The sequence below is a fragment of the Lichenostomus cassidix genome, chromosome W (genome assembly GCF_008360975.1).
Source record: "Lichenostomus cassidix isolate B80296 chromosome W, HeHo_3.0, whole genome shotgun sequence".
Classification (NCBI taxonomy): domain Eukaryota; kingdom Metazoa; phylum Chordata; class Aves; order Passeriformes; family Meliphagidae; genus Lichenostomus; species Lichenostomus cassidix.
In genome coordinates, this window is record NC_139510.1 from 12,803,955 (window position 1) to 12,823,942 (window position 19,988).

General features: G+C 43.6%; 1 protein-coding gene across 5 annotated transcripts in view; it reads right to left on the reverse strand.

Annotated features, from left to right (window-relative positions):
* The window catches only part of LOC146425525 (ceramide transfer protein-like), a 323,504-nt gene that overhangs the window by 11,983 nt on the left and 291,533 nt on the right, over window positions 1-19,988 (reverse strand). For all 5 annotated transcript variants that reach the window (XM_085041600.1, XM_085041599.1, XM_085041598.1 and 2 more), the window contains one exon: window positions 2,429-2,524. In XM_085041600.1, coding sequence (XP_084897726.1) covers window positions 2,429-2,524 — 96 coding nt within the window. The remainder of the gene's footprint in view (window positions 1-2,428; window positions 2,525-19,988) is intronic.

Here is a 19,988-nt window from a genome sequence, read left to right on the forward strand (position 1 = left end):
CCACCGACTCTGTTAGGTTAATAAATCACCTAGCAACTTCAAGTTTTCAGCCTGTTTTGCCTTCGGTGCATCCTGCCACCAGTGTCCTATCTTAACTCATGAGTCCAGTGTGTGTGTGTTTAACAGGTTTTTTTTCCCCTTCCCTCTCCTGCACGTCTGCAGCAGGAGAGAGCAGAGGTGCCTGGCATTTAGACAGGGTCAAACCCGGACAACTCTTTTGACTGCCAGGGCACACTCCTGACTCATATTCAATTTGCCGTGAACCCAAACGCACAGATCTCTTTCCATGGGGCTGCCCTCCAGCCTCTTGTTCCCTAGTCTCTATGTACATCCAGGGTTGCCCCATTCCAGATGCAGAATCCATCACTTGCCTTTGTTAAACTTCATACGGTTGGCTCCTCCCAATTTAGTGTCCTCTGCAAACTTACTTAGTATCTCTTTGAGTCCTGTGTCCAAGTCGTTTATGAAGATGTTGAAGAGAACTGGCCCTAAAATGAAGCCCTGAGCTTTAAAATGGAACTTTACTGAAATCCCAAAAGATTGCATCAACTGGCTTCCCTTGATCAACTAGGTGGGCTACCTTGTTGTAAAAGGAAATGAAGTTTGTCAAACTGGACTTTCCCCTCATGAAGCCATGCTGGCTGTGATCAATGACTGCGTTGTCCTTCAGGTGTTTTTCAGTAACTCCCAGAATAGTCTTCTCCATAATTTTACCAGGCACTGAAGTGAGACTGACAGGCCTGTAGTTTCCAGGACCATCCCTTCTTGTCCTTCTTGGAAATTGGGATAATGTTACCCAGTGTCCAGTCAACTGGGACCTCTCCAGATTGCCAAGACCATTGAGAAATCATCGAGAGTGGCCTCGCAATGACATCAGCCAGCTCTTTGAGCATTTTTGGATGAATTTCATCAGGTCCCATAGACTTATAGTAATCCAGCTGGAGCAGCAGATCCTGCACACTTTCAGGGTCAAATGGGAGTTGATCATTCTCACAGTCGTGGTCTTCCAGCTCAGAGCACTGGGACCCCTTTAGCCCATCATCAGTCTTGAAGGAGGCAAAGAAAGCATTAAACAGCTCTGCCTTGTCTATGTCCCTGTTTGTGAGGTGACCATCCTCTTCCTGTAATGGGCCAATGTTATTTCTGCACTGCCTTTTGTTATTAACATATTTTAAAAAACTCTATTGTCCCCCACAGTTCTGGCAGCTTCAACTCCAGTTGAGCTTTCACTGCACGAATTTTCTCCCTACAGTGGCAAGCAGTATCTCTGTAGTCCTTCCCATGTCACCTGACCTTGCTTCCAACATCCATACACCTTCTTTTTTTGCCTTATCTCCAAAAGATCCCTGTTCAGCCAACTAGCTTTCTGCCTCATCTGCTTGACTTCCAACATTTGGCAGTTGCCTGCTCCTGTGCCCTTAGGAGCTGATGTTTAAAAAGTGACCAGCACTGATGGACCCAAGCACCTTCAAAAGCATTTTCCCAGGGAACCTTACTCACTAGTTCCCTGAACAACCTGAAGTCTGCTCTCCTCATTTCCAGGGTTGAATCTTTGCTGGCACTTTTCCTCCTGTCAACAGAGATTTTAAACTCGATCACTTTCATGGTCGCTGTGGCCAAGATGGCTTCCAATCTCCACTTCACTCACAAGACCCTCTCTGTTAGCAAGCAACAAATCAAGGAGGGCATCTTTCCTAATCAGCTCCCTTAGTACCTGTACCACGATGTTTTCATCTAGGCATTTTAGGAATCTCCTGGACTTGTTTGCACCAGCTGTGTGGTTAACATCTGGCAAGTTGAAGTCTCCCATAAAAACAAGGGCAGTTGATTTGGAGGTGTCCTTTAGTTCCTCAAAGAATAATTTGTCGGCATCATCATCCTGGCTAGGTGGTCTATAATAGACTCCCAGGATGACATCAGCATTATTTGTTTGTCCCTTGATCCTTACCCCGAGGCTCTCAACTGTCCCATCACCAACTGTGAGTTCTATATATTCCGGCCCCTCCATTACATACAGTGCCATCACACCCCCCCCAACTCACCTGCCCTGCCTAGTTGTCCTGAATCAAGCTGCCTTTTTTATTACTATGCACAAGAATGCATACAAGCACAGTGGAGCAGCCAACAGTAACTTGCTACCAAGTAAGGTTTTCATACATTGAATTTGCTCACCATGTTGATACAAAGTTTTAAGTAGGAGAAAATGCGAAAGGAATCTGTAAAGACAAAGCTATTGCTAGTGCTGCGTAAGATTTTGCTGAATATATTAGAAGCTGTAGCTTGTGTGGTCTTCAGTCTTAAGTTCAACAATGCTGTTCTCAGAGAGGAGTTTTAACAGCATAACTTGCTTAGTAATAGTATTCAAAGAGAATAAAAAATCTCTCTTCACAGCATATCATCTTATATAAGCAAAAAAACAAATGCTTACCTTCATTTCTCCTTCTTCTACCACTAGCTGCCAATTGGCATCTCCTCCTACATCTTGCAAGGAATATATCATATGGTTTTGTACCGTCTCTTCTACCTTTAAAGGAAAAATTACATATTTTTAAATCATTCCTTTCATCTTCTTGGGCAGGGGGCTGTACAGTATTTGAAGCCATAAGTCAGTATTTCAAATCCTATGCAGGAGCTGAACTTGGACAATAGAGCCTTTTAATACAGGTTAATATCAAGGAGATACTTCTTGCCTTCAGAAGAAAAAAGCCAAAATCTTGATTCAACTTCCAATTTCATTCTTTATGGGTTCTTCCCTATCCTTCCTTTGTACCTTTAAACTGTCAAAACTCACTATTTCTACCTGAGACAGTTTTATTTAGCATGTAGGAAATTACTTCTGGTATCTCCAAATAGAATTACAGTGCATTGTAGGACTTGAAAGCCAATATTCACTGAAGAGCATTTAAAAAGATGAGGGGGAGGAGACAGACAAATGAGCTCTAAAAAAGTAAATGCATATCAGAAGTTATATTGAAATAGCAGTGAGGGAAACAGTGATGAGAAAAGCATGCCTATTCTGTTTCATTGGCATCTTTGTACAGTTGCCAACTAGAAAAACAGAACAGAAATGCTTACATTCAAAAAAGTTTTGATGATGGAGAAACTCCACTATTTTAAAATAATAATTTAAAAATACTTAGCTACATAGTTGCCTGCTTTTCTTAAAGGTCAAATATTTGATACACTTTTATCAAGCTATGTGAATACTTTTTTTTTGTTCGAAATAATGGGCATGAAAAGGGGGGGGGGGCGGGACAGGAAATGAATTTTTATTTTAAATCGACAGCCTTGTTATATCTTTCTTTTGTGTCTGTCCACCCATTTCCAAATCCTATACTCCCCCAAATAAAAATGGACAAAAAGCTAAACTATCCATTGCTGTGTAATGTTTACAAGTGCTGAAAACAATTTAATGATGTTTTTTTACCTAAAAGGTAGGTGACTACTAAAACTCATCACATCAAATAAGTCCATGTAATTGACATTATTTTCCTGAATCAGTAGAAATTTCTTTTTTAAAGAGGAATTGCATTGCAAGCAAAGGTTAGTCAATTGACCAACATACAGATTAGTCTAAGAACTATATAATCACAAGATTAATAGTCTGAACCAATGGGTGGTTTTTGTACAACTTGAAGAAAAAAGTAATTGAATCAAGTCAAAATCCTCAAAATACAACATAAAAATTAAATCCTTTCAACAGAAATGCTACTTTTTCTTATTTTAACTATAGAATTCTCTACAGAAACCACGTTATCAGTCCAGTTTTGGGGATTTTCTTTCTTTAAGTTTTTGGGTTTTTTTTAAAGTTATAATGAAGTATAAACATCCACAAGATTTGTGTTTCTGCTTTTAGACAGGCCATCTTTTCCTGCCACTTCCTAACAGGTTTCTTGCCAAATATTCTTCTAATTTTTTTTCCAGGGAAACAATGACACAGTACAAGCGAAGCCAGGTAAGAATGTGAGCAATTTAAATATTCAATTTGCTTGCTCTAGGTCACACTTCTTTCAGAAAGGAATCCTCGCTATGGTCCTGCAACTTTATCTACAACATATTCAGGGTCCCTATCTCCTCCCTAGTTCCTAATCTATTAGGGACAAAGCTGGCTTGTATGTGTTTGTTTTTTATTTTGCTGCCTTTTGCTTTATGCCAAATGCAGAGGGAGGAGGAGAATAGCAAAGAAAGAAGAGAATGAGGCATAGACAGGAGAATCAGAGAATCATAGAATACCTGAGTTGGAAGGGACCCACAAGGATCACAGAGTCCAACCCCTGGCCTTGCACAGGACAACCCCAAGAATCATACAATGTGCCTGAGTACAATCTAAACAGTTTAAGGCCTTTGGAATTGTTCAGCATTTAGCCCCCTGACTTCCTCTGAAAACTTGAAAGGCATTTCAAATTTGTTTCACTCCCTCTCTTCTCCCAGTGAAGTTTCATTCCTGCTAATACATCTTTCAGACAGCTTCCCCTTAGTTTTGGGAAAGGAGAGGTATTATCATTGCAGCTTTCAGAGGAGAGAGAATGTTGTTTTTTACTAATAAGCAATTACTTCTATTTGAATAGGTAATTACAGAGCCTAGAACTGCCTTGTGCATACAATCTGTCCAAACTGTGATCTACCTGCTGGTTGCTGTCAGCCTGAACTTTAGGTTAACAGCCTAACCAGGGTGATCTGAAGGTGCTTGAAAGTCTAAAAAACACTACCCGGCGGAATGAAGAGAGAATGTGAGAAATTTTTAGTGACCCCACTTGGCATATTCTGATCCTATAAAACACACATGAAATCTCAGAAAAGATAGAAGCATTTCTACATGGATACTGGAGCGTGAGGAAAAGCCTCACCCCAGAGTCTGGACGCAGCTCTGTGGTAACTTCTTGCAAGATTGAGAGCGGATTCTAATGTATCCCAGCACCAAAATTGGATTTTGGTAAGATGATTGGTTTTCTGAATTGTATTATTCGGCTAACTTATAGGTACCTTTCTTAACTTGCATTTTTAACTATTTTTATAGTTCAAGCAAACTTTTGCCCCATAATTGCATTTTAGCTATTATATTTTTGCAATTATGCATTCATTGTGTGTCTATGTATGTCAATCTGTTCTATGTTTGTATGTTTGTTATTTTCTGTGTCTAATAAATGGTATTTTACATCATATTAGACTAATCAGCCAAATATCAAAGAACCTTGCGAATGGGACTGAGTCTTGGGGTGCTAGCTACCCTAATCTGTTGCCAAAAGTCTGGCAAACTGCAGAAACTCATAAGGCTCTTATCTCCCCAGTAACACATAAATGGCGTAGTCGGCAGGCTATTTGGCAACGATGTGTGAATTAACAACAAAGGAGCTAACACCTTATTTTGCGGAGGGTCAAAATCCACATAGCTATGCGTAGCTCTCTATATTGTGTAGTATATAAGTGTCTAGCTTCTTTGTGCTGTTATCTCTTACGTCTAATAAACCATTTTTTATTAGACCAAAATCAACTACCATAAACCTGCAATCGACACTGGGTTTAGAGAGTGCTGGTCACTCTAAATAGATGACTGCCAATTCCCAAAGGCCTAGGCAATCAGCAAAAAAGTCTATCAACCCTCTGTCTATAAGAAAAATTTGTGACAAACAATTATCAGCAAAAAACTTACAAAAAACACAGATGTTACACTCTGCCAGTCAGAAACTGGCCTAAAGTAAGAAAAAATAAATATCCTCTCATGCACTCACTTTATACCTACGAGTTGCATGTAATTGGCAAACAAAAAAGATAAAAGAAATTCCAAACTTAATAACACCACCTGAGAATGAAAATAATGAAATTCAGAAAAACTCTAAGGAAATAAGTGATTCAAATGTTGAATTGAATCCTCACAAAAGCATAAAACCCCTGTCTCTAAAAAAAAAAAAAATCTCTTTAGTACAAACAGTGGGGGGGGAAAACGGCCGAATAAACTCCGCTGCTTCAGAAGGAAAAAAAAACTCCAACCCCCTCTCTCTCTCCCTCTCACATTCCTACATACCTTTCACAAACCTCTAAACCCTATGTTTACTGTTATTTCTTTTCGTATATTATCAATATGCTTCAAAATTTTTTGCGCGTCCATGTAGCGTGTGTGAAAATAGATAAATTAAATCATGTCGACGCGTATATAAAACACAGGGACATCTGTACAGGAAAATAAAAGTGTGAATGTAAGATAAGAGTGAAGTGAGAAAGAAGGTGTGTGAAATGCCTGTTGAATGCTACATCTTTCTGTGTACCTGTAAAATCTCTTAAAGATCCTCTTAAAAATTCCTGTGCTTTATAATAAAGACCTCTTTTTGTGCTAAATTTTAGCAGTTGCAAAGTTAAAACATGATTTTTTACTACCTGTTTAGTAGTGTTGGTGTGAAAACAAACCAGCGGGAGACCACAAGTCAGGATTAAAATTAATAGGAAAAATTAAAAAGAAGTGAAATAATACAAGGAATAGCACTGACAAAGTCAGATACAACCCAACACCTGGTTAGGGTGGTGGCAGCAGTCCAAATGAAGTAGTTCAGTTGAAGTGGTGATTCCGTGAAGGTCTGGTCTCCTCTTGAAGGTCCAGTGGTAGCTCTTGTTCTCTGAAAATTCACTAGACAGAGCTAACTTAAGCAGTTTTTAAGGCCAGGTTATATCCAGGTGGGAATGCTTGGCTCCTCCCTCCTGGGTGGAGCATTTAACAATAGGATGAGATAAGTCCATGAGTCGTGTGGTGGTTTCTTGATGGTCCATTGTCTGTTATCAGGGGCGGGCCATTAGCAGGTGATAACAGCTGATGGCCCACAGCTGGTGGTAATAGAATACTTAAATACATCTATATTGTAACCTAGCACATTATCCACCCCTTATTCTATTACCATCTCCATCACTGCCTAGTTTTTACACACAGTTCTCACTTAAGATTAGGTCTCCTTGTGGTACACAACGGGTTTCCCCATCTGCCTGCATCACCCACCAAGTGTAACCAGGTCCTTGGGCAAAAACAACCCCACGGATGGGTTTGCCTTTGCCTGAGGTGGGACTAATCCAAACAGTCTTTCCTAAAATACCTCTCATGTGTACCACAGGGACTTTATCTCTGTCCACTGTGTGCAAAGGTTCGGACTGGGCAGGACCGGCTCGATTGATGGAGCCTCTTGTGTTGACCATTCAAGTGGCCTTTGCTAAGTTCAGTTCCTAATTTTTGAAGGTTCCCCTTGCCAAGTGCCTTCAGAGTTGTCTTCAGTAGTCCATTGCACTGTTCAACTTTCCCGGCAGCTGGTGCATGATAGGGGATATGGTATATCCATTCAATTCCGTGTTCTCTAGCCCAGGTGCTTATGAGGCCGCTCTTGAAATGGGTTCCATTGTCAGACTCGATTCTCTCAGGGGTGCCATGTCTCCACAGGACTTGCTTTTCCAGGCCCAAGATGGTGTTCCGGGCAGTAGCATGAGGCACAGGGTAGGTGTCCAACCATCCCATGGTTGCTTCCACCATGGTCAGCACATAGCGCTTTCCTTGGCGGGTTTGGGGAAGGGTGATGTAGTCAACTTGCCATGCTTCCCCATACCTATACGTTGACCATCGTCCACCGTACCACAGAGGATTCACCCGCTTGGCCTATTTGATTGCAGCGCAGGGCTCGCAGCTGTGGATGACCTGTGAGATGCTGTCCATGGTCAAGTCCACCCCTCGGTCACGAGCCTATCTGTACATTGCATCTCTCCCTTGATGACCAGAGGCATTATGGGCCCAATGAGCTAGAAATAATTCTCCTTTGTGCTGCCAGTCCAGATCCACCTGTGACACTTTCACCTTGGCAGCTCGGTCTACCTGCTCGTTGTTACGATGCTCTTCCTTAGCCCGACTCTTAGGTACATGTGCATCCACGTGTCGAACTTTCACGGTCAGCTTCTCTGCCCAGGTGGCGATGTCCTGCCAAATCTCAGCGGCCCAGATGGGTTTTCCTCTGTGCTGCCAGCTGGCCTTTCTCCAGCGATCTAACCATCCCCACAGCACGTTGGTTACCATCCAGAAGTTGGTGGAGAGATAGAGCCTTGGCCATTTCTCTCGTTTGGCAATATCCAAAGCCAGCTAGACGGCTTTAAGCTCCGCAACCTGACTCGATCTACCTTGTCCCTCGGTAGCTTGTGCAACTCATCGTGTGGGGCACCATACTGCAGCTTTCCATTTTCGATCTGCGCCTACAATTCGGCAGGAGCCATGGGTGAAGAGGGCGTAACGTCTTTCACTCTCCGGCAGCTCGTTATACCAGGGATGCTTCCTCAGCACGTGTTACTTGCTCCTCTGCTTCTTCTGAAGATAATCCAAAAGTCTCACCTTCAGGCCAGTTTGTCATAATTTCCAGAATCCCAGGGCGATTCAGGTTTCCAACACAGGCGTGCTGTAGGATGAGGGCAATCCATTTGCTCCATGTGGTGTCAGTGGCATGGTGGGTAGAGGGAAGCTTTCCTTTGAACATCCACCCCAGCACTGGCAGCCAGGGTGTGAGGAGGAGTTGTGCTTCTGTGCCGATTACCTCTGAGGTGGCTTGGACACCGTCATAGACTGCCAGGACTTCCTTCTCGGTGGAAGTGTAGTTAGCTTCGGACCCTCTGTAACTTTGGCTCCAGAATCCCAGTGGTCGGCCTCGGGTCTCACCAGGCACCTTCTGTCAAAGGCTCCAGGACAGACCACGGCTCCCAGCTGCAGAGTAAAGCACATTCTTTACCTCTGGTCCCGTCCTGACTGGGCCAAAAGCTACTGCATGAGCAATCTCCTGTTTGATCTGGGCGAAGGCTTGTTGCTGTTCAGGGCCCCAGGGGAAATTGTTCTTCTTGCGGGTTCTGAGGTAGAGAGGACTCACGATCTGGCTGTACTCAGGAATGTGCATTCTCCAAAAGCCTATGGCACCTAGGAAAGCTTGCGTCTCCTTTTTGCTGGTTGGTGGAGACATCGTGGTGATCTTATTGATGACCTCAGTAGGAATCTGACACCGTCCATCTTGCCACTTCACTCCCAGGAACACGATCTTTCGGGAAGGCCCCTTGACTTTGCTCTTCTTGATGGCGAAGCTGGCTTCCAGGAGAATCCGGATGATTTTCTCTCCTTTCCCAAATACTTCCATTGCAGTGTCCCCCCACACAATGATGTCATCAATATACTGCAAATGTTCTGGAGCCTCACCCTTTTCCAGTGCAGCCTGGATCAGCCCATGGCAGATGGTGGGACTGTGCTTCCACCCCGGGACAGTCGGTTCAATGTGTACTGCACGCCCCTCCAGGTGAAAGCAAACTGAGGCCTTCACTCTGCTGCCAGAGGAATGGAGAAAAAGGCATTGGCAATATCGAAGGTTGCATACCACTTTGCTGCCTTGGATTCCAGCTTGTACTGAAGTTCCAGCATGTCCGGTACAGAAGCACTCAGTGGTGGCATGACTTCATTCAGGCCACGGTAATCTACCGTCTGTCTCCATTCTTCACTGGATTTACGCACCAGCCATATGGGGCTTTTAAAGGGTGAAAGGGCCTTGCTGACCACCCCTTGCCTCTCCAGTTCCCGAATCATCTTATGGATGGGGGCCACAGAGTCTCTGTCAGTGCGGTATTGCCGGCGATGCACTGTTGCTGTAGCAATTGGCACCCATTGTTCTTCAACTCTCAGCAGTCCTATGGCAGATGGGTTGTCTGAGAGACCAGGCAGGGTATTCAGTTGTCTTATGTCTTCTGTCTCTACGGCTGCTATCCCAAAAGCCCAGCGATGTCCCTTTGGGTCTTTGAAATATCCACTCCTGAGATAGTCTATGCCAAGGATGCATGTGGCCTCTGGACCAGTCATGATGGGGTGTTTCTGCCACTCGTTCCCAATTAAACTCACTTCAGCTTCCAGTACAGTCAGCTGCTGGAATCCTCCTGTCACCCCAGAAATAGAAATGGATTCCGTCCCCACATACCCGGATGGCATCAGAGTGCATCGAGCGCCGGTATCAACCAAAGCCGTATATTTTTGTGGGTCAGACGTGCCAGGTCATCGGATCCACACAGTCCAATAGATCCGGTTATCCCTTTCCTCTACCTGGCTAGAGGCAGGGCCCCTCTAATCCTGGTTGTGGTACATGATGCTCTCTTCCTCTAAACGTGTTCCTGAGGTCTCTTCAGGAGGATCAGTCATATTATCATTCCCATACTGTCTGGGGTTCTGTCCAGAAGTGACCAGAGCAGTGTTGAACATAGACGAGCCTCCTGAGGTGGATGTTTCTCTTTTCAATTCGCATACCCGGGCTGCTAAGGAGGAGGTGGGTTTCCTATCCCACTTTCTCATGTCTTCTCCATGCTCCTGTAGGAAAAAACAGAGGTTACCTCACGGAGTTTGTCTTCTTTCCCTGGCTGGGGGGATGTCTGCTCCTGATGGCAGAGACTCTTGTTGGTTCTGGCAAGGCATGGTAAATTCCTCCTTTGAGCTCTTTCCTTAGTTTCCGGTGGCCCTCTTCAATCAAGTTCCGGACTTGCTCAGCCAGCTTTGTTTCCACCGATTAGACATGGGTGCGTAGTGGGGCTGTGACGGTGTCTTTGTAAATTCTCAGTTTGTTGACTAACATGCCCACCTTGTCCTCTCCTTCCCTCCGCTGCAGCGTCGCCAGGTAACGAGAGTATATATCTGGTCCGAGCCATGCAAATCTTAGCCACATTTGTGAAGTGCACTGGACGTTATCTGGGCTCTTAGGGAATCTCTCGTCTTCTGAGAAAATGATCTCTAGCACAGCCAATTCCCTCAGGCATCGGATACCTTGTTCTATCGTGCTCCATTTTCTTTGGTACATCTGGAGGTCTTCTTTACAGAGGTATCTGTCCCATACACTTGCCAGCAATCACCGCCAGAGGCTGAGTTTCCTGGGTTCTCCCAATCCCCCGGTCAATGACCACATCCCGGGACAGGGATCCCAGCTGCCTAGCCTCACTTCCGTCCAGAATGGTGTCGTTAGCTGTGGCGTCCCAGATGTGGAGCAGCCAGGTCAGGATAGACTCGTTTGCCTGATGGGTGAATTCCCTCCATAGGTCACTCAGCTCCCTCAGGGATAGAGAGCAAGTGATGATCTCCGGCTCTGTCTCTTCTGCTGGGTGCGGTGGTCCTGCCGCATCCTCGTCAGCCACTATGCAGACTGATTTGCTCTTGGATTTCTTTTTCTGGACAGGGGCAACTGCTACTGGCTTCGACTGTTCTGGTTCGGTGACGGTCTGTGTTGAGATGTTGACTGCTCTTTGGTTCTTTTCCTATTGGTGGCAGTTTGCGTGGATGTGGTGCCTGCTGACTTGCTTCTTTTCTCCTCTTCATCAATGCCATGGGTTTGAGACCGGAAATTGCCAGGAGGATGCACGAAAAGAGGGCAACCAGGCTCCAAGCTTAAAGTTGCAAAAAGTGTTTAATTACCTAACAGAGTTGGAGGATAAATGCAGGCAAGAAAAAACTTTTCATACAGTTTTTGTTCACTCCCCCCTCCCTCTTAAGAACCTACAATATTCACCCCCTTTCCTCCTTTACAGTCAACAAGCTGGGGGGGGGGGACAGGGTGTGGGGTCTCTTTTCAGTCCACAGAGCAGATTCTCAAATTTACTCATCACCACAATTCTTCTACTACAAATACTCTTTATCTCTACTTGTTTCTCTCTCTCTTCAGACAGTTTTTTTCTGCTCTCACCCCCACCCTCTTAAGAAGCAGTCTCTGCACTCACCCCCCCCCCCTTTCCCTCTTTCCAAACCAGCAACACAGACAGGGGGCAGGTTAAGGGGTCCTCTGGTCAGTCCAATCAGGAAAAGAGGTTCTCTACTTAGCCACGGGGTCTTTCCCACAAGAGACAGTCCTCTGGGAACTTCTTTGGCGTGGGACCAATCTCACGAGCAACATCCCGCCCGAATCCTGCTGCAACGTGAGTCTTTTTGTCCATAGGGTGCTGTGCAGACTCTCCCAAGCCGAGGCCAGGCTGCTTCCATGCCAGGAGCAAGGAAAAAAGCCTTTCTCTCCTTTGCAAGGCCTTTTGCAGTTTTAACTCTTAGATGAGACTCCCACTGGTTCACAGTCTTTTCCAGGCATCCACCTGCTCCTCTGGCGTGGGCTGTGGGTGAATTTCTGCATCCCTATGGACTCCATGGGCTGCAGGAGAAACTTCCTGCTCCCCCCATAGCTTTCCCCATGGCTAGCAGAAAGTTTTCAGCTCCTGTGCCGGGAGCACTGGAGCACCTCTTCCTCCCCCTTCTTCACTGACCTTGGCACTCTCCATGCTGTTCTCCCTCACATATTTTCACCTCTACCTCCTCCTCCAACTACAAAGAAGTGAAAGAAGTGTGTGCCTGCTTTGTTTTGAATTTTTCTTAAATATGTTTTCACAGAGGCGTAACCAGCACCTCCAATTGCCCAAACTTGGCTGGCAGCATGTCCATCACCGTCAGAGCCCATCAGAGATTGGCTCTGCTGGACTTGATGTAAAAACTTCCAGAACTTGCACTCAGGACACACAGGAGCCATCTTTGTGCCACACCCCACCCCTCAGACACCTCCCCAGGCCTACTACAACAGCTTCTGAGGGGTCCAAATTTCTCCTAGATGTTAAAAACACTTCACTGATGTTTTGGGCCAATCAAAACCACCACATTCAAGAAGACGCTGTACCACACCAAGTATTGTTCTGTCCCTAAGCATGATGTACACAGTGCTGGTCATGGAGAAAAAAGAAAACAGAACTGACAAGAAGATTATACCATCCTTAACATCCAGAGAGAACTCAATATTGTCAAAAACGGCTGTGCCTGGCCTGAAAGGCTGGAAGAAACTGCTCTCTCCTCCTACCCCCAGGGTCTGGGTGCGATTGCTGAGGAGGTCCCAGACGCAGCAGCTCAGACTAGGCCAGGCAGACAAAATTGAGTATATATTCCGAATGGCATTCATTGCCTCGCAGGTTATCATGCAATAGGCATATGTCTTGCATGGGAGAAAGAAGCCTTATAAGTTTGTGCAGTTTGCCAGGCTTTAGGGTAGCTAGCTCCCCAATACTTGGTCCCATTTGCAAAGATCTTTGATATTTGGCCGATTCGTCTAAAAATACCATTTATTAGACACAGAAAATAACAAACATACAAACATAGAACAGATTGACACACATAGACACACAATGAATGCATAATTGCAAAACTATAATAGCTAAAATGCAATTATGGGGTAAAAGCTTGCTTGAACTATAAAAATAGTTAAAAATGCAAGTTAAGAAATGCTTGCTTGAACTATAATGCAAGTTAAGAAATGCTTGCTTGAGCTATAAAATAGCTGAAATGCAAGTTAAGAAAGGTACCTATAAGTTAGCCGGAATAATACAATATCAGAAACCAATGATCTTACCAAATCCAATTTTGGAGCTGGGATACATTAGAATCCTCCCTGAATCTTGGAAGAAGTTATCACAGAACTTGTGTCCAAGCTCAGGGGAGAAGACTTTACTTCACGCTCCAACGTCCATATAGAAAAGCTTCTTCCTTTGCTGAGATTTCGTGGTGTTTTTATAGGAAAAAAGTGTGGATTTGTGGTCACTAAAAATTTTTCACATTCTCTCTATATCTCACCTTAGACATTCAGTCGCCAACACCAGATAGCCCGGATTAAGCTATCAACCTAATCTAAGCCATCCATCTCCAGCGACTGATCAGGGAGAGAGAGAAGGGGGGGGGAGCATCCTGCCACAGCATAGTAAACCAATAAAGCAATTCTCATGCCTTTCCCTGGTTGCAAGAGGAGCAATACAACAGGCAGATAGTTTCCCATATGTGGGAAGATATAGAGAGCAAGATACAGTACCCACATAGACAAGCTGAGCATCATGGTGAACAGATTTTTGTAATAAAGAATTATATTTCTGATTTTTCTTCAGGTCATGCCTCACATTGGGCACCAAAATATGTATTAGTTTGAAAACAAACCAGTGGGAGATCTCAAGTCAGGATTAAAATTTAATAGGAAAATTTTTAAAAAGTGCAATAATACAAGGAAAGACACTGATGAAGTCAGATACAACCTGACACCCTGTTAGGGTGGTGGTAGCAGTCCAAGTGAAGTAGTTAGGTTGAAGTGGTGATCCTGTGGAAGGTCTGGTCTCCACCTGAAGGTCTAGTGGAAGCTCTTGACCTCTGGGAACCCAGTAGACAGGGCTAGCTCAGGCAGTTCCAAAGCCAGGTTATATCCAGGTGAGAATGCTTGGCTCCTCCCTCCTGGGTGGAGCATCTCACAATAGGATGAGACAAGTCCATGAGTCGTGAGGTGGGTTCTTGGTGGCCCATCGCCCGTTATCAGGGGTGCGTCATAACAGGAGATAACAAGTAGTGCCCCACAGCTTTGTGGTTATAGAATAATAAAGACATCTATATTGCAACCTAGGACAATCTGTCACACTCATGCACTATGCTTATACTCTGCTTGGGAATGGAGAGAACAATTTATAAAAGTAAATTATAAATTGATGAATGAAATACAGAGATTAAAACTTGCACAACTATCCCTGCAATGCCAATATAACAAAGTAAAACAAGGACTAAAAGAATCTAAGAGAAACACAAAAATATTAGAACCAAAATTGTAATTGACATTATTACATACTCCCAGAGCTATGGATGTTAGAAAAATTCAAAAATCAATAAGATCGCCTGAAGATTGGGGTGGTGATATGTGGGAAAGCTCTGACAAAAATGATAATGAAAACACTAAACTGGATTCTGATGAAAGCACGGAACTTCCACCTTTGAAAGAGGAATAATCTCTGGAATTTAAAATGAAGCCCATAATAAAAACTGAAATATCCGAAGGACCCCAGGGCGGTCAGAGGCAAAACACGACTAAAACATCCCCCTGGGATCCTCTGCAAATAGGAAACCTCTGAGAAAAATACAAAAGAAAGGCAGGGGAAACTAAAACGGAATATCTATGGAGAGTTTGTCTCATGGGGGGAGACGACATATTATTAGATGACTCAGAAAGTTATGGGTTCTGGGATGCAGGCATATTTGTGCACCATGGACCACAACCCCCTAACGAACCTCACTCTATAACCAGTAGAGTTGCATATTGGGCAGGTGGAATAAATAATATGGAAGGAGGGGAACCAGCCTCAATCCCTATGCATTCGGTTGATGATGTCACAATCGCGGTAACAAAAGCTGCATGCATACAAGCAGTGTGCGACCGTGCAAACAGAGACATTCCAATCTCTGCAGAGGTAGACCTTGATAGAATGAGACCTCTGATAAGAGGAGCCCCAGCTGTATTAAAAATTATTTGGTGGGGAAATGAAATGAAATCAGAAACTATGTAACATATAACAGAGCATTACATAACCCACAAGCCCCACAGAGACCAATCATGACCTAGGCAGATCTCTCACATGAGATAGCAACTCATGCCAAAGAAATAGGTTGGGACACCCAGGAAAAGGATCCAAGAGCAGAGACACGAAAATCCCCCGAATGGTGGGTGAGAGTTGTTAAACACAACTCACCCGAGAAAAAGGAAAACCCTAGCCAAATTAACCCCCACAGAGAGAAAAGGAATTAATTGTGGAGGACTAGTATAACCCTGGGGATTCCCAAATCTGCCCTAAGCCGGCAATCTAACAGTGTAATAGCAGAGATAATTCAAGCTATAGAAAGGGCGAAGGGAAAAGCAGCAAACAGCTCAAACACTTCACAGGAAAAAAGGATCAGTCCCAATCCTTTTGCAACACTGGAAAAGTGATCAGCGCTGAGAAGCAATTAGGGCAGCTGGCTCAGCGCATACCTGCATATCAATGAATTCCTAATGAGATTAGCCCTTATGTATATTTACCAGTGGGACCTAAGAGGCAGCCTTTGAAATTCCTAATTGACGCTGGAGCCCAAATTTCTTTAATCACTCTCACAGAGGTTGCAAAATTAAACCTAAGTTCTATAAAAAAAATAAAAAATCCCTTTAACTGGCTTCAACGGAGCCAGCACTATTGCTTACATTGCCAAAGTCTGTTTATGGTTACCTGGGGAAAAACGGATGATATTACATACATTTGCAATTGCCGATCATGAAGAAAACATTTCAGGATATTATATCCTTCAAGGAAAAGTTTGGCAGTTACCAAATGGAACCGTGTGGTCCTTTGGGTCTGCAGAAACCTCACGCGGTAATCTTTTTGGGAAAAATAAAAAAATTAACCTCCTAAGAATGGCTCCAATATTGCCTGCTTCTGCTGTAACTAATATCAAACAATATCCTATACCCCCTGCAGCCAAACAAGGGATAAATGAAATAATTAAAAATTTAGAGCAGAGAAACATCATATTTAGAACACATTATGCATTCAACTCCCCTCTCTGGCGGGTGAAAAAACCAGATGGGAGCTGGCGCTGAACAGTTGATTATTGGAGGCTTAATGCAAACATGGGACCCTTGACTGCAGCTGTCCCGAATATTGCAAATCTCACCTCCACGCTGCATGCATGTAAGTGGATTGCAGTGTTAGATATAAAGAATATGTTTTTTATGGCACCAATTCGAGAAGAAGATAAACCCAAATTTGCATTCACTTGGGAAAGAACACAATACACATTCAATCGCCTACCACAGGGGTATAAGTGTTCACCTACCATCGCTCATAATGCATTAGCTGAACTCTTTCAACAAATAAGAATTCAGGAAGCGGTGCAGCTTTACCAGTACATTGAGGATGTGTTGTTTGGGGGTGAGGAAGAGAATGCAGTAAGGCTTGCAGCACAAGACATATGGAATAATTTGAGCGAAGAGGGAATAGAAGTACCTTCAACCAAATGTCAAGGGCCTTCTAAAGAAGTCAAATTCTTAGGCACTTGGTGGGTAGCAGGCCAAGCTGTAAGCCCAGATGAAACCATTACAAAATTGGATACTATACCTACCCCCATGATAAAAAGGAAACTGCAGCAAATCATGGGTACTCTGGAGTACTGGAGAAACCATTTCCCCGGGTTTTCTATAATAGCAAGACCCTTATACAAACTAATGAGAAAACATCAGCAGTGGGAATGGCTTGAACACCACAAACAGGCTTTGCAAACACTAATAGAAGAATTGAAAACTTACCAATCACTTGGGCCAGTTCACCCCAGCGATCCTATAATAGCTGAGTGGGGGTTTGCTGAACACGGAATTTACTGTAATTTGTTTCAAAAGGGACCACACGGACCAAAATGCCCGCTAGGGTTCAGCTCCACAGCATTGAAAGACATTGAAAGGAGGTACACTGATTGGGAAAGGGGATTATTACATCTGACCAGAGCTCTAAAATAAAGAGAAAAAATCCAACAGTAGCAGCCTGTAAAAATTCAAGGACCTTTCAATTTGCTAGCCAGCATTAGGAAAGGCAGTGCTCCCGCTGAGGGCATAACACAACGACCCACAGTTCACAAGTGGTATGCATACCTTTCAGGGATCATAGACCAAATGGATGCTACTGAAGGGCCAATCAAGCCTAAAAAATTACAAATAACTATAATTCCAGACACATTAGCTCTGCAGCAACCACATTAATGTAGCCCTATATTAGAATGCCCCTGCTTTTACCTCAAACTCCGATGTAAAAGCTGTTTGGTTTACTGATGCCTAAGCCAAACACATTGATGGTAAATGGAAATACAGAGCAGTGGCTCTGAATATTGAAATGGGAGTGGAAGTGATAGAAGAAGGACTAGGAAGTGCACAGGTAGAAGAATTGAAAGCTGTATTACTGGCAGCAAAGGAAAATGCAGAAATGGTGTATGTAGACTCCTATGCCATATGGGCTGGAGCCACACACTGGTTGTGTCAGTGGGAAGCATTAGATTGGCAGGTAAATGGGAAAGCAGTTTGGCAGAAGGAAGATTTGAAATGGCTATTATCACAAACTCAAACGCAAAAAATCCAGATAGGCTGGGTTAAAGCCCATGAAAATGACCAGGCATTACAAACATATTGGAACAACAAGGTAGATCAGCTAACAAAAATAAAAAAGATAAAAAGTGATGAATTAGAGGGCCCACAACATTGGTACAGATTGGGTGAGTGGTTGCATTTTAAATTAAGGCATACTGGACAGGAAGCCCTATTTATTGCAGCACAAAGCAGAGGCTGTCCAATAACCAGGAAGATGTGTAAAGACATTCTCACACAGTGTTCACAGTGCCAGCTGAGGCTTGAACAAAATCACTCAGACCAATCACTGCCTTTACACATCCAAAGTAATAAGACACTGGTCAACCTGGCAAATAGATTATATTGGATCTCTAACAATATCTAATGGTTACAAGTACATACTAACAGGTGTAGAAGTCATATCTGGACTATTAAGGGCCACTAAAAGCAAGCATGCCAAGGCAGAAACTACTATCTCAGGGCTTAGCAACTGGTTTTCCAGTCTCCCTATCCCAAATTCTATAAGAGTGACAATGGATCATACTTCATCAGCATGATGGCACAGGATTGGGCCGGGAAGGAAGGTATCAAATGGATTTTCCATACACCTTACTATCCCCAGGCAAATGGGATTGTGGACTGTGCCAATGGTTTACTTAAATGTTACGTTAAGCCGCACAAGCCTGGATGGGATAAAAGATTACCTTCTGCACTGTACCAGATAAACAACTGATATGGGGCGATAGTCAGACCGGTTTCACGAGCTTTCCTGAGCCCTATGTCTTTTGAAATAACTCCAAATAACAAAATTGAAACTTTTCAGAATAACTTAACAGTGGGCCAACCAGTCATGGTAAAGTTAACCCAAATTGGAGTTGTACCTATGACTCTGACAGACATTCAAGGGCCAGTGGCCTGGGTGGCTACTGATTCTAATGGCTACCAACACAGAATTAGCTCCCAATGGGTATTCCCCACATTTTAAACTGTCCTTGTTTCTGTAAAACACCTGGTTTTGCTCTGAACAAGACCAATTTCCCAATGAAGCCTCACAAACCATTCCTACACTGGTCCCATGTGGCAGCAATGAGCATAGCAACATGTTTACAAATAGAGGCCGAAGGGGGAACTGCTGCTATAACTCTCTGGAAAAACGTTTGTCATTATTTAAGTTCTGCTGTTTTAGTTTCACTAATAACCTGGAATGTTTAAGAATATCTTCACCATACAAAAAACTAGGTGTGTACCCAGACGTGAAACAAGAAACTGCTCAAACAGCAGGGAAAAAGACTGTTTGCTACCTACATGGCTGTGAAAACTTCCGATTCCTGGACTCCTAAAAGCAAATAACACCAACTCCACACACAGAAGAACCTACAGGACTGCACACCAACCAGTAAATTTGTTGTAATCAAAAATGTTGATTATGGTACTGCTTGCATTCTTATACTTATGAGTCAATGTTTTTAATAACGCTGAATGACTAATTAGCCACCCTGATAAAACCTTGAGATTAGCCATTATAAAGGGAAAACCAGTGGGCAATGCCACTATTCCTATGAGCCACTCCAACCTAACACAGATAGAACAAATGCTATCTGACCCTTGGAAGAGGAACTCCCATCTCAAGCTAATACAAGCCGTGACACTGATAACAAATCACAGCACTTGCTGGATCTGTTCTCAGTTTCCCACTCACTCATATGAAAGTATTCGGATGATGGGAATTCCCACACCAAAAATATTTTCCAATGGTATTTCTCCCACCAGGATTCACACCAAAAAATGGAATTACCTGAATGTGGCCATGGGGTTATGGTAGGAATCTATCCCATGTATCATTCATATCTGGACACAAATGGAAAATGCATTTTAACCACACACTGGTGGCCTATTCCAGACAATATGGAATACTATTGGCTTTGTGGAAATCAAGCTAGAAAGGCTCTATCCCCTCAATGGCAAGGAATATGCACCATTGGAAGTGTAGTCCCAGAGACAGACATCATTGATAAATCAGAATTCCCCAGAGGACACCTATGATCTTTTATAACAAGA